Source organism: Sapajus apella, unplaced genomic scaffold, assembly GCF_009761245.1.
Source record: "Sapajus apella isolate SASKATOON/1434 unplaced genomic scaffold, GSC_monkey_1.0 scaffold150, whole genome shotgun sequence".
In the NCBI taxonomy this organism is placed as follows: domain Eukaryota; kingdom Metazoa; phylum Chordata; class Mammalia; order Primates; family Cebidae; genus Sapajus; species Sapajus apella.
The window spans coordinates 1,939,287-1,953,999 of record NW_022437090.1 but is presented as its reverse complement, the minus strand read 5'-3'; the positions used below and the strand labels follow the sequence as shown (position 1 = coordinate 1,953,999).

The 14,713-nt window shown below is 42.5% G+C and overlaps 1 protein-coding gene across 5 annotated transcripts in view; it reads left to right on the top strand.

Annotated features, from left to right (window-relative positions):
* The first annotated feature begins 50 nt into the window (after positions 1-50).
* The window catches only part of KIF13B (kinesin family member 13B), a 192,562-nt gene continuing 177,899 nt past the window's right edge, over positions 51-14,713 (top strand). For 2 of the 5 annotated variants that reach the window (XM_032265370.1, XM_032265372.1), the window contains exon 1: positions 51-194. In XM_032265370.1, the coding sequence (XP_032121261.1) occupies positions 140-194 (55 nt within the window). In that variant the 5' untranslated portion in view covers positions 51-139. Of the gene's footprint in view, positions 195-13,902; positions 14,201-14,713 lie in introns of those variants that run through there. The other 3 variants (XM_032265373.1, XM_032265374.1, XM_032265375.1) reach the window with 3 other exon arrangements.

The following is a 14,713-nucleotide window of genomic DNA, read 5'->3' as shown; positions in this document are numbered from 1 at the left end:
CCCCTCGCCCGGGCTCCCGCCCCTCGCCCGGGCTCCCGCCCCTCGCCCCGCCCTCGGTCCCCTCCCGCCGGGTCTGCCCAGAAGAGTCGCCGGTGGCCGCGGCAGACGGAAGCCCAGCGAGCGCCTCGGCGGCTGCAGGATGGGGGACTCCAAAGTGAAAGTGGCGGTGCGGATCCGACCCATGAACCGGCGAGGTGAGAGTCGAGCCCGCCCGGGCCGCCGGGGCGCAGGCGGCAGGTGCCTGGCGCGCCCTTCCCTCGACTGCCGTGGGGGGTCCGGCGGCCCCGCCCCTATAGTCGGCATCCGGGCGCGAGGGGGGTCCGGGGACCCCGAGACCCGCGCCCGCGCCGGGACGCCCCGCTCTCTCCTCTGCCCTCCCTTCCCCCCCGGCCAGCCCGGTCCCCGGCGCCGCCGGCCCCCTTTTGCCGGCCCCGCTGCCCCTTCCGCCTGCGCCCGCCCCGCCCCGCCGCCCTTTCGCCCTCTCGTCTCCCCCGGCCCTTCCCGAGGGCGCCCTCGGCCCTCGAGCCCCGCCTCGCCCCGGCCGCTCAGCCCCGCGCCTTCCCAGCCAGCTGTCACCGTCGCCCCCGCGCGCGGGTTGCCAGCCCCTGCAGCCCGCCCCGGGACCCCGCGTCCCGCCCGGGGCGCCAAGCGTGCACCGCCGTGGCCCGGGGCGGGAAGGAGGGCAGCGGGCCAGGTGGGCGCCCCGCGGCGAGTCCCTTCCACCTGGGCGTCCTGAGATTGGGGTCAGGTGGAGGAGATGCCTTCTTCGTTGTTTTTGGACAGTGGAGAAAGTTTTGGTTTTGCCTGAAGTCTCATTCGTCATCTCTCAACAATAAATAGTTTTAGTGCCAAGATTCTTGTGAAATTGTATCTTTCTGACATTCTCTTAAGTCTGCAGGGAGGGAAAGCAGATAAACCGAGTACATTTAAATCATCTGTAGACCCAGGGAGTGAAGAGAACCCCAAAAGTCAGGGGAGGAGGTGGGCTGGGTCTTGGCTTTGATACTCAAAGCAGCGTGACTGGGCAAGTTGCTTTAAATGAAATAATGGCTTTGAAAACGCTTTCTATACAAGGTCATATCACTGGGGTCGCTTACTGTCCCAGGAGATGACTTTGTCATTGATTAGACTTCGAACTAATTAGAATCATTTAAGTACCAGAAACAACTAAGAAGTTGTAGCTTCTTAGCAAAATGAAGTGTTGTTTAATTCTTATGTAAAAATTATAGGTTGTTTTCCTTTTCTTTGCTTTCTTTTGTACATTTTGAGACGTACAGATCAACCAGTTGACATAAGTTTTGTTGGTTTGTCCTCGGGGAAGTTGGTTTCTCGCTTGGAGTTATCTCATCTATGGGAATTGGTTTGTCCTGTTCCTGCTAGGGCCGATTAAGGCTGTCAGGTGAGTTTTTTCCCTAAGAACTTAATTACTTTAAGTTCTCAACTAGTGCAAGATTGAGTCCTGCTTTGCTTCACTAATCTCGTGCTCTGACAACACGAAGTAAACGTCGATGCAGTTCTGAACATTTTTAGAAGCATCAGTTTTTAAACATTCAGGCAGCTATATTCCAGTTCACTCAAGGTTACCATCACAATAATTTAAAGAAAAAAAGCCAAGTGAAACATAACTTATCTGTCAATTGATTCTGAAAGGATGGTTTCAGCACATTCTTAAAATTTCCTTTTCACAAGAAACTTGGAAATGTCAGTGCTAAAAAGAGGCGGCTAAACAACCACCACAAAAGACATCTCAGCTATTTAGAGCCCTTCTTTCCCCCCTCCCTTTCCCCATTGGTTTCACTTGAGGGGAGTCCTTAACCTTTATACTTATAAATTGCCATTGATAAGCTTGTAATAATAGTTTAGAGGAATGCACAGAATAATAGTTTTAGCTGTGGAATGGACGTCAGCTGATCCTTGGGTTGAACTCCTTTTAAAATTGAGGTTTACACATAGATTTCATTACCCTATATAGAGAAGTGGATTATTTGGGGTAAAGTACCTCCTGGGTTCACTTAGTGCCCACTCTTAGCCTTGTATTTTCTGACATGCATGTGGACTTCTTTTTTCAGTGATTGTCACACATAAATTTGTTCTTTTCCATTTTTGTTATGAAGTAGTTGTTAGCATAAATAAAGGTTATTATGGAATACAGCGTGGTAGAATTCTAAATCCAGTGATTTTAAAAAATTGGTATCTAGGCTGGGCATGGTGACTGATGTTTGTAATTCAGCACTTTGGGAGGCTGAGGCGGGCGGATGGCCTGAGGTCAGGAGTTCAAGACCAGCCTGACCAACATGGAGAAACCACATCTCTACGAAAAATACAAAATTAGCTGGATGTGGTGGTGCCTGCCTGTAATCCTGGCTACTCACAAGGCTGAAGCAAGAGAATCGCTTGAACCCAGGAGGCGGAGGTTGCAATGAGCTGAGATCACGCCATTGCACTCCAATCTGGGCAACAGGAGTGAAACTCAGTCTCAAAAAAAAAAAAAAAAAAAAATCAGTATCTGCAGTTTGTATAAAAAGACTAAAACAAAACCGTATTCCTTTCCAGTAATTTCTTTTTCCTTTTCCCCAGATGATGTGTAGGAACCTTTCCACCTTTCTAGTAATTTTGAAAAGAATCATATTACTTTGAATTGCTTAGGAGTTATTACTTCTAAGAAAACTAATGTATTAAGTAATTGTGTATAATTATGGCAAATAGTAAAACTGGAGTCCTAATGCTTTCTATCATACCGTATACATGCAGAAAGCAACCTTATAAATCACTGTCCACAGATAAGGACGGGGATGAGAATGGGTTACTGTGATGATGTAGTTTTACTGTGTAGACTCTAATATTTGGAATCATATGTTATATTCTGAGGAAAGTCCGAAAATTTCCAGAAAACTCTGGTGTATTAAGTTCTCGTGTAATTCAGTGTCTGATTGTGCTTAGGTGTTTGGTGTTTTAAGGTGGTTGGCTAATTTATTATTTAACATTTATCCTGGAAGTGAGAGTGTTTCAGTCTTTTTGCTAAACTGTACGTAAGTTTGGGAAACTTAGTTATTTGAAGGTTAAGCATTAGGCCCTAATTCAATAACAGGAAGAGTTGTAATGGCTAATTTGTCAAGAATATTTTTCTAGTCATACATTTATTTTAACATTACCCTAACAAAACAAAAAAGAAAAAGCTCTCATACTTCACAGCTTTTTGTTTCTATGCCAATATGTGCTCACACGTGTATGTAATTTTACATAATTTTAATATTGCAACCTTTATTTTGGCTTCCTCTCAGCTGCAGAGCTAAACAGCTAGAGAAAAAGGGGTAAACTTTGATCACAAGCTCTCGCAGTTCTATTTGCAGATGTTTGTTTTCTAATGTTGTTCAGACTGTACAGCTCAAAAGGTGTGTGTCTATGTACCGCACAGAACACCCATTCATACATTACTAACCTGTCTAATCATTACAGGAGCTGAAAGTTTTGTAGCCATAATTGGTGGGATTAGTTAGATCAGCAACATTGTATTTTCCAGGAATCTAATGTTTTCTAACTTTAGGTGGTTTAAAAAATGTTCTATAGGTAAGCAAACATTTATCGAGTGCCTGCCAGGTATCTAGCTTCTATTAGATAGGATGGGATCTTAATGCCTTCCCTCAAGAGATTTCCTGTGTTTAAATCTGTGTAAGATCGACTACCAAAATAAGTAAATATCTATAAAAGGTGTTTGGAATACCTTTGTTATCTACCTAGCCCAAGAGGGTAGAACCAGGGAGCGAAAGAAATGAAGATAGAAACAGTGAAATCGATTACTTTAGGTGTTAGGGAGAATAGACGAGAAATTTATTTAAGGAGCTATTTTTTTTTTTTTGAGACGGAGTTTCGCTCATTACCCAGGCTGGAGTGCAATGGCGCAATCTCGGCTCACCGCAACCTCCGCCTCCTGGGTTCAGGCAATTCTCCTGCCTCAGCCTCCTTAGCAGCTGGGATTACAAGCACGCGCCACCATGCCCAGCTAATGTTTCGTATTTTTAGTAGAGACGGGGTTTCACCATGTTGACCAGGATGATCTCGATCTCTTGACCTCGTGATCCACCCGCCTCGGCCTCCCAAAGTGCTGGGATTACAGGCGTGAGCCACCGCGCCCGGCCAGCAGCTATTTCAAATGAGTTTATGTTGCATTTTACAATGCCTTATGTGGTCAAAGATGCAGAATAGAGCCACTGCCTTGGTAATCATGATCTAGTATCTCAGTGGAGGGACTATTATACAGCCATTAAAATAATGATAGTCAAAATCATGTAACAAGGAAGATCATTTTCTCTGTTAGTGGAAAAAGCAGAATGTAAAGCTGTATGTTTAACTGATGGAATCCATTATGATTATTGCTATGTAAACACATATACAGGAATGGGCGAGCTAGAAAGAATCATGAAAAAGTGAAATTGATTATTCTTGTTAGGGAGATTTTACTTCCTCAAAGTTTTCTTAGGGTTGCCTGGTTCTGTCATACTCAGTTTCCTAAAGCATGCTTTCTGGTTCATGCTCGTTGAGGAAATGACTGTTACGGGCGTGAAAAGAAAATGACCCTGAAGAGATTAGATTAAAAGGTAAACAGCAGTAGCAGGCTGCTAGTTATTAAGTGCCAGGCAAATGACAGGGAAATAAGGGAATCAAGAGGAGTTTATTTCACTGAGGAGGGTGAACTTTGGTTGGACTTCCAGGGAGGAAGCTTATGATGTGAGCACGGGTGTGGGGAGGGCATGGATTCTTCGAGGAGGAAGTATGGGCTGAGAGTAAGGACACAGAGACAAGAATGAGCCAAGCAGGTTTAGGCAGCAGAGACGAGATCTGCCTGCCAGAAAGGAGATTGTGTGAGGGTAGCTAGAGAATGATGAAACGGGGAAGGTCAGGTGGATTGCAGGAAGCCCTGAATGGAGCTAGGCCAGAAGTCTAGGCCTAGGTGGGCTGGTCCACGCACTCTGTTTTGCTTCTTAGGACTTTGTGGGCGTCTTGGACACAAACACAACGGAGAAAGATTGCTAGATCTCAAAGCAAGATTGGAAGCCTCAGTAGATGACTGATTTCCTGCCATAGCTGGGCAGGATTTAAAAGCGCTTGGTGAAAATGAAGCCATGCGAGTGGGAAGCATAAGGAAGTGGGTCAGAATTAAGCAGCCACGAATCAAAAGGCAAAGGAAAAACCCAGCAAGTGCGAGGAAGCTTAGAAGTTGCTGGTAGTCAGTGAAGACATAGGTGACCCTTAAGCAATGAAGGGATAGGAGAAGGTGGCTTTGACCCCCGGGGTCATTGGTGATTCTTCAGTCTTCTCAGTTCACTGACAGATGCAGAGCTAGGGATGACCATGGATGAAAATTTCTGGCAGTATTTAGTAAAACAGAAGATCCTTGTTTTGCCAGCATCTTCTTGATATGCTAATGATGAATGGGACACACATCTATTACAACATTGTTTTGTTTCAGCTGTCAACTCAGTGACTAACATTTGGATATATGCACATAGGGCCAGATGCTTTTTGAGAAGAAGGTACACTCATATTCTTTTTTCCAAATCTCCTGTTTTTTTGGGGGGGACAAGGTCTCCCTCTGTTGCCCAGGCTGGAGTGCAGTGGCACGATCAGCACTCACTGCTTCCCCAACCTCCGGGGCTCCAGTGATGCTTCTGCTGCAACCTGCTGTGGAGTTGCTGCACAAGTGTGCACCACCATATCTGGCTAATTTAATTACTTTTTGTAGAGATGGGGTCTCACTTTGTTGCCCTGGCTGGCCAGACTCTTTCAAGAAATATACATTTATAATATAAAATACATTATTTAATTGGCATTGGCTTTTACTCTCTCACCTCCATAAAACAGTAACTGTCTAACTTTTCCACTTCTTAAGTGCTGAAAATGGAAGAAACCACTGACACAACTATTAGTTAAGGAGATGGATTGAAGTGCTGAGTGAGTGGAAATGGATGTATTGATCTCTAGCCTTGCTCATCATGTTCCCCTTGTGTTTGACAGAGCATGTTCTTAAAACAAACAAACAAAAAAAAAACTTGGTCAAGCTGAGCAGTGTGCCCTGTGACCTGGGAAGTGTGTGAAGCTAACTGGTCCACTCCACACAAGTCCATGACTTAACTGTATGGGGGGATTTTGCTCCCAGGAGCTATAGGTATCTTTAGAAAGTGGTATCTGTTAGTCATTCATTTCAACAGTGTTGATTGAAGAAAAAGAAAATAACTAGCTGCTTTCTGAGAGCTTTCTATTTGCGAGCTATGGACTTCAGTCTTTTTTAATGCATTATCTTATTTTATCCTTCAAACCAGACTTTGAAAAGTAATTGTAGGCTGGGTGTGATGCCTCACACCTGTAATCCCAACACTTTGGAAGGCCAAGACAGGTGGATCCCTTGAGACCAGAAGGTTGCGATCAGACTGGCCAACCTGGTGAAACCCTGTGTCTTCTAAAAATACAAAAGCTAGCCACACGTGGTGGTGGGCGCCTGTAATCCCAGCTACTTGGGAGACTGATGCAGGAGAATCCACCTGGAAGGTGGAGTTGCAGTGAGCCGAGATTGTGCCACTGCACTCCAGCCTGGGCGACAGAGTGGGACTGTCTCAAAAAAACAAAAACCAAAAAAGGTAGTAATTGTAACATTTCTATATAACAGAACCTCAGAGAGGTTAATTAACATTCCCAGAATTACAAAACCCACCTGTGCTTTTGCTACAATATTGGACATGATGATCTTTAAGGGGATCTTGCAATCCTGAGATTACCTCATTTTTCAAAGATGTGCAGGATGCACTAGAAGCATAAGTCTTGATCTTCCACCAAAGGAGCTCCCAGTCTTGATAATAGGAGATGCACATGTGAGTTCATTAGAAGAAATCTGTACACAGGACACTGATGGCAGTGAATCATGAATTAAAGAAATGGGGGTGGGATTTGAGAACAGCACAGAAGACAGCCCAGCAGGCCCCTGGGCTCCAAGTCTCACTGGGGTGATATGGGGGAGTCCAGATGGGTGCTGCACATGCAGTGGGTTTGTGTCAGCATCTGAGGACTACTGAGCTTGGGGAGTCCCCTGCAGAGTCTCTGGTGAGTGCTCGTGTCATGAACTGAATCATAAGGACAGGAGAAGCAGGTTTTAGGGTGGACGTGTGGGAAATGATGAGTTGCAGTCTTGGACAGTCAACAGCGTGTTGTCAGTGTTTAAGTACTATGTAGTGTGCCTGCAACTACGAATAAGATGGAGTGTGTGCTTGGAAGCAACTCAGCACACTTGAGTTTTAGGTGTCTGAAGTGCAGCCTGGTGGGTGGATCCAGAAGGCCATTGTGAATATGAGTCTGAAACGAAGGGACTGGACATAGGTGTAGATTTGGGAGTCATTACTGTAGGTAGAAGATAGAGCACCTCAGGTGTGTCTGTGACAGAGGAGGTCACAGAGGCCAAGAAGAGCAACCTCAGGAGAATCAGGTGAAAGCCACGGACACCTAGGGAGGAAAAATGTATCAAAAGAGTGAAAGGTCAGCAATCACATATCATAGGATGATCTATGTGATTAACGCAGAATTATGTTCAGTGTGTTTGGCATTATGATGGTCAGTGTTCAGGATAATTTCACTGAAATGAATGAATTAGGATTGGGCATTGGCAGTGGGCTGAGGAGTGAGTGGGCGTGCCATTGTGGAGGCAGCCAGTCTCAAGAACATTCCTTTGAGAAGCTCCAGAAAGGGTAAGGGTTCAGAGCGGTACCTAGAGGGGTAGGTAGCTAGGACCAGGAATTTTTTTTTTTTTTTTAAATTCTTGGAGATATTTGAACGTTGTATAAATAGAGCCAATAGAGAGGAGTTTTTGAAATACGGAAGGAAGAGAATAATTACAGAATGGGAAAGCCCTGGAATTTCAAGTTTAATTTTCTTCATGGGATAGAATGGGGGGTTATTGAAAGTAAGAGGAATTGGGTGAGCAGGGGTCTTCTGAGTAGTGAATGTATAAGAATGTGGTTGAAGGACCCTAACTGTATTTTCTATCTATTGAGGGTAGTGGGGTCATCCATTCTGAGATTTTTCTTCTTGTTTTTTTAGATATAAGTCACATCCCAAAAGTGTACCATTCACTGAATTTCAGTTTAATCACAAACTTGTGCAGCCATCATTACCGTCCAATTCCAGAACATTTTCATCACCCCACAGAGAAACCTTGTACCTGTTAGCAGTCACTCTCCGTTTCCCACTCCCCAGCCCCTGGCAACCACTAATCTACTTCCTGTCACTATGGATTTGCTTATTCTGGACATTTAATACATGGAATCCTGTATTATGTGAACTTTGGTATCTGGGTTCTTACACTTGGTATAATGTATTCAGGGCTCATCTATGTTGTGTCATGAATCAGTACTTTATTGTTTTGATAGCTGAACAACATTCTGTTACTGTATACAGCTATACTGTGTTTTGTATTCATCAATTGATGGGCATTTGGCTTGTTACCAATTTTTGGCTATTATGAATGATGCTGCTTTGAACATTTGTGTACAAGCTTTTGTATAGACATGTGATTTCATTTTCTCAGGGATGCATATATATAGGAGTGGAATTTCTGGGTCATATAGTAACTCTAACTTTTGAGGAATTTTCCAAAATATCTGAACTATTTTACATTCCCATAGAAATGCATGAAGTTTCCACTTTATCCACATCCTCACCAACACTTGTCTCTCTCTCTGAGTATTGCTGTCCTAGTGGGTATAAGGTGGTATCTGATTATGGTTTAGATTTGTGATTCTCTGGTGGATAATGTTGAGCATCTTTTCATGTGCATGTTGCCCATTTTCATATGCATACCAGGCATCTGGTATAGCTTTAGAGAGATCTCTATGCACATCTTTCCATTATTTCAAAAACTGGGTTTCTTGTCTTTTTATTACTGAGTTGATAGACTTCTTCGTATATTCTGGATAACATTCTGTTGTCATATAGATGATTTGCAAATATTTTCTTGATTTTCTCGGTTGCCTTTTCACTCCCTTGTGTCCTTTGATGCATGCAAGTTTTAAATTTTGATGAAGTCCAGTTTATTTTTAGTTGTTGCTTGTGATTTTGCTGTGATTTCTGAGAAACCATTATCTAATGTCGTGCGGATTTTCATTTGTTTTCTTCTAAGAGTTTGATAGGTTTAGCTCTTACATTTAAGTCTTTGATCCAGTTGGAGTTTTGAATGTTGTGTGAGGTAGGGATCCAGCTTCATTCTTTTGCATGTGGATATCCAGTTGTTCCAGCATCATTTGATGAAAAGACCATTCTTTCTCCATTACATTGTCTTGGTACCCTTGTCAAAATCAATTGACCATAACTGTGATAGTATGTTTCTAGACTCTGAATTCCATTCCATCAATTTATATGTGTCTTTCCTTGTGTAAGCACCATACTGTCCTGATTACTTTAGCTTTGCAGTAAGCTTTGAAAGCTGGGAGTCAAGTCCTCTGACTTTTTATTTTTTAAGATTGTTTGGCTATTCTAGTTCTGCCTTATGAGTTTTGTTTTGTTTTGTTTGACGGTCTTGTTCTTGTCACCCAGACTGGAGTGCAGTGTTGTAATCTTGGCTTACTGCAGCCTCCACCTCCTGGTTTCAAGAGATTGTCCCACCTCAGCCTCCTGAGTAGCTGGGATTACAGGCACCTGCCACCGCGCCTGGCTAATTTTGTATTTTTAGTATAGATGGGTTTCACCATGTTGGCCAGGTGCCTTGTGATTTTTTAAAATACTGTTTGTTAGTCTTCTGAGGTTGTCTGGTTTCTTTTTTAAACTGTTTGTTTATTTATTTAGAGATGGGAGTCTCATTCTGTTGCCCAGACTGAAGTGCAGTGGTGCGATCATAGCTCACTACAGCCCTGAACTCCTGGGCTGAGGCTGTCTTCCCACCTCAGCCTCCCAAAGTGCTAGGATTACCACTGCACTGATTTGTTTCTTGCTGATTCATTTCTTGAGTATGAACTTTTTTTTTTTAGATGGAGTCTTGCTCTGTTGCCCAGGCTAGAGTGCGGTGGCGCGATCTCAGCCCACTGCAACCTCCGCCTCCTGGGTTCAAGCCATTCTCCTGCCTCAGCCTCCCATGTAACTGGGATTACAGGCACCTGCCACTGCACTCAGCTAAATTTATATTTTTAGTAGAGACAGGGTTTCACCATCTTGACTAGGCTGGTCTCGAACTCCTGACCTTGTGATCTGCCCGCCTCAGCCTCCCAAAGTGCTGAGATTACAGGTGTGAGGCACTGCGCCTGGCCAAGTATGAACATTTTATGTTTTTGGTCACATAGGATTATTTTATATGTGTTTAGATACGGGGTCTTGCTCTGTTGCCCATGCTGGAGTGCAATAGCACAATCATAGCTCATCACAGCCTCTAACTCTTGGGCTCAAATGATCCTTCCATCTCGGCCTCCTGAGAAGCTGGCTACAGGTGCATGCCATTATACCTCGCTAATTTTTTTTTTTTTTTTTTTTTTAGGGACAGGTTCTTGCTGTGTGGCTCAGGCTAGTTTTTAATTCTTGGCCTCAAGTGATCCTCCTGCTTCAGACTCCCAAGTAGCTGGGGGATTATTTTAATTATTTCCACACTATCAACGTCTCCTCTCCTAACCTGGCATCTCAGTCTTACTTCAGCCATGTTGGAGTTCAGTTGTATTTTCATCTTTTATTTATCAAATACATTTTCATGTTTACTAGTAACAATATAAAAGTAGTGATTAGGATAGTTTACATATCTCTTTTTAGAAAACAAAAGATTTTCAGTTTACTTTTTACTTATATGGTATCATGTAATTTTTTTTTCTCTCAGGGTCAGCAGATCTCGATATAAAAGGGGGTCCCATGTAACTTATAACTAGAACAAAGTAGTAGAAGTAGTGTTCCCTGCTATGCCATTAAATATTACATTCCAACTGGGAAAACAAGTCCTTCCTGCATAAATATCATTGGTGAATATTTTATTTATGAACATGAGTAGACGTGGAACGGTATTGGGTATGTGACACTAATTGGTTGAAAATAGGATCATAAATGTCATGAAAAGTTTGCAGTTGAATAAGTAAATCTTACAAATAATTTGTTATCTACCTTTATAAAATGAACCCAAGTGAATTTAAGAGTAAGCTATAGTTGGATATTTAGGAACACGACTGGTAGGTAAAGGGAGGTACACCTGTGTTTCTGGATAGTAGATTTGGTTTGGAAATTATTAATAATTTTCTGGAGAGTTAGAAAAGCAGATTACTCAGTAGGCAACTCAGAATTATTTTGTTCAGACTGAGAATGATGCATTTCCCCAGATGGAACATGAGTTATGTAAAGAGAGTCTCCCAGGCCCTGCCCATATTTTACTATGATGTCATTGGGGTGCGAGCCACAGCTGATGTGTACATCGAAGAAAGACTTGTTTTAAATTATTGTTCACTTTTACAAGGTGACTAATATGCTGGCTGAATAAACGGAGTTGTCAACTGTTGATATTTTAATATTCCTTGTGGGCAATTTGCCCTGGAAAGGAATCTTGTTTGGGAAATAATACGGGATTGTTAATGTTGGTGGAATAAATTAATTTGTTCCTTTCTTTCCTTCCTCCCCTTCCTTCCTTGCCCACCTCCCTTCTCTTCTGCTTCCCCTCCCCTCCCCTCCCTTCTCCTCTCTTCTCCTCCCTTTCCCTCCCTTCCCTTTTTCCTTTTATTTTTTTTATTTATTTTTTTTTTTTTGAGACGGAGTTTCACTCATGTTACCCAGGCTGGAGTGCAATGGCGTGATCTCGGCTCACCGCAACCTCCGCCTCCCGGGTTCAGGCAATTCTCCTGCCTCAGCCTCCTGAGTAGCTGGGATTACAGGCATGCACCACCATGCCCAGCTAATTTTTTGTATTTTTAGTAGAGACGGGGTTTCACCATGTTGACCAGGATGGTCTCGATCTCTTGACCTCGTGATCCACCCGCCTCGGCCTCCCAAAGTGCTGGGATTACAGGCTTGAGCCACCGCGCCCGGCGAGTTCTACATTTTTTATTGTGAAATACAATATACTGTTTACTATTTTAGCCTTTGAAGTGCACAGTTCAGTAGCATTGAGTACATTTCACATTGCTGTATCACCGTCACCACCATCTAGTCACAGAACTTTTTTCATCTGGTAAAACTGAAACTCCATCTCCATTAATTAACAGCTCTCCTTTCCCATTTTTCCCCAACCCCTGGTAACTGATTCTACATTGTGTCTCTGAATTTGACTACTCTAGGTACCTCATGTAAGTGGAATCATAGTCCTTTTGTGACTTGCTTATTTCACTTAGCATGATGTCTTCAAGGTTCATTCATGTATGGTACGTCAGAATTTCCTTCCTTTTTAAGGCTGACTGCTGTGCCATTGTATGCATATACATTTTCTTTATTTGTTGATTTGTTGATGGGTGCTTGATTGCTTCTACATTTTAGCTATTGTAATAATGCTGCTGTGAACACGGGTACACTTTAGTGCTGTTTTTACAAAGGCAGTGGATAGCAGCTAGGCTCTTCTTAATTGAGTAGTATTCCAAACCAAAGAAAGGTGTTTATCTTTTGGATTTTTAGTAGGTGTTTTTTGTTTTTCCAGACTAAATTTAAGGCTTAAATTTGTAACTGCTATTTAGTCACTGCTTTGCATTCCCTTTTTTTTTTTTTTTTTTACCCCCGGTCAGGGACTACCTCTGTCACCCAGGCTGGAGTGTAGCGTCATGATCTTGGCTCACTGCAACCTCTGCCTCTGGGTTCAAGTGATTCTCTTGTCTCAGCCTCCCAAGTAGCTGGGGTTACAAGCATCCACCACCACGCCCGGCTAATTATTGTGTTTTTTTTGTAGGGTCGTGGTTTCACCATGTTGCCTATGCCAGTGCTTTGCTTGCTAAGCACTTTATCAGCAAGAAGTTTTCAGTGGCGAATGTGTCATATTTAAAATCTGTAGTAATACAGTTTAATTCAACCGACTAGTAACATTTGATGGTACACTAACGATAGCATTTTATATTAAAATGTATTTCATATTAAAATGCTTTTCATATATCTGACCCTTAAACTTGCTTCGAATCTCACTGCGTTTATTTGTTTGGGTGTGTGTCCTAGATGTTCTGCTTGTATACGTATTCTCAACAGTCTTTTGAAAAGCCTTCTCTTAATAGCCTACAATCAACAGGGTTGGAGTGGGAATTTTATTTGACAAAAAAGATTGAGTGAAATAGTGAAGATAGTTGTTTACATATTAAAGGCCATCTTTGATGGGTGTTAGACGTAAGTGACATTTGTAAGTTGCTGTCTCTATGATAAAATGAGTTTAGGTTTGATGTATTAGTTACGAAATGATTTTTTTGTATTATATTGGGTTGTATTATATTGTATTATATTAGATTTATCAGGGGTTGGTTACTTAATCATACCCTTTAATTCTTCCAACTTGTTTGTTTTATCTGATGACATGCATGGTAGGGGGTGGCAGAGGGAGAAGCAGTTGAGAGGAAGGAAATGTGAATACCGAAGGACAGCATTTGGCTTCCTTTTTTTTTTTTTTTTTTTTTGAGACGGAGTTTCGCTCTTGTTACCCAGGCTGGAGTGCAATGGCGAGATCTCGGCTCACCGCAACGTCCGCCTCCTGGGTTCAGGCAATTCTCCTGCCTCAGCCTCCTGAGTAGCTGGGACTACAGGCACGCGCCACCATGCCCAGCTAATTTTTTGTAGTTTTAGTAGAGACGGGGTTTCACCATGTTGACCAGGATAGTCTGAATCTCTTGACCTCGTGATCCACCCGCCTCGGCCTCCCAAAGTGTTGGGATTACAGGCGTGAGCCACCGTGCCCGGCCTGGCTTCCTTCTTAATTCAAAATAATTTGAAATGAAGGAACTGCACTATTGTGGGGGAAATGTTTGATTAAGCAGCCATTTTTTTCAGGCCTGCATTCTAGATGTGTTCTGTATGAGAACTACACTTGCAGTTCTTCTGCACGGACCAAATGTTCTTGCAAACTAATGACTAACTTTGTGGTGGGTGGTGAGTCACAGTAGATTTCCCAGGATTTAATAATGTGCTTGTGTGTGATATAGATTTGACCATGAGGAGCCAGCCGATACAATACAGTCTGATTGCATTAAGCAGTGGTTTTAAGAAACTCTTGGACCTCAGGGCCTAAGGAAGTGAAGAGGTAAAATTGCATGTTTGAAAAATGTGGCTCAGACTTTCTTGTAGCATTTCTGTGATAGTCTAGAGTGGATTTAAACACAAAACATTAGAAATAGACTTTAATGCTAGTTGACCACAATAGAACAGATGGGTCTTTTTTGTGTTATGTAGCTCTAAAGCTTTCCTTTTGATTCTCTTTGCCATTTGCTTGAAAAATGTATTGGCCAAAAGAAAGACCACTAGCTACTTAGTACTTCTTGATTACATATTTAAGAATAAATGTAAAATAACTGATGTGAGAAGAGTTAAGTTTTGGCCAGCACAGGGCAGGAAGTTTTTGTTTTGTTTTGCTTTTTTGCATTTGGCTTAATTATATGAGTTAAAGTGAAAAAAACAATAACATTTCTTGACAGTGGAAACACTCTTAATAAATATGACATGGACATTTGGCCAAGGTTCTTTAGGAAATAAAGAATAACTCTGACATGGTATTTTTCCTTCCTTTAGACCTTTTTTTTTTTTTTTTTTTTTTTTT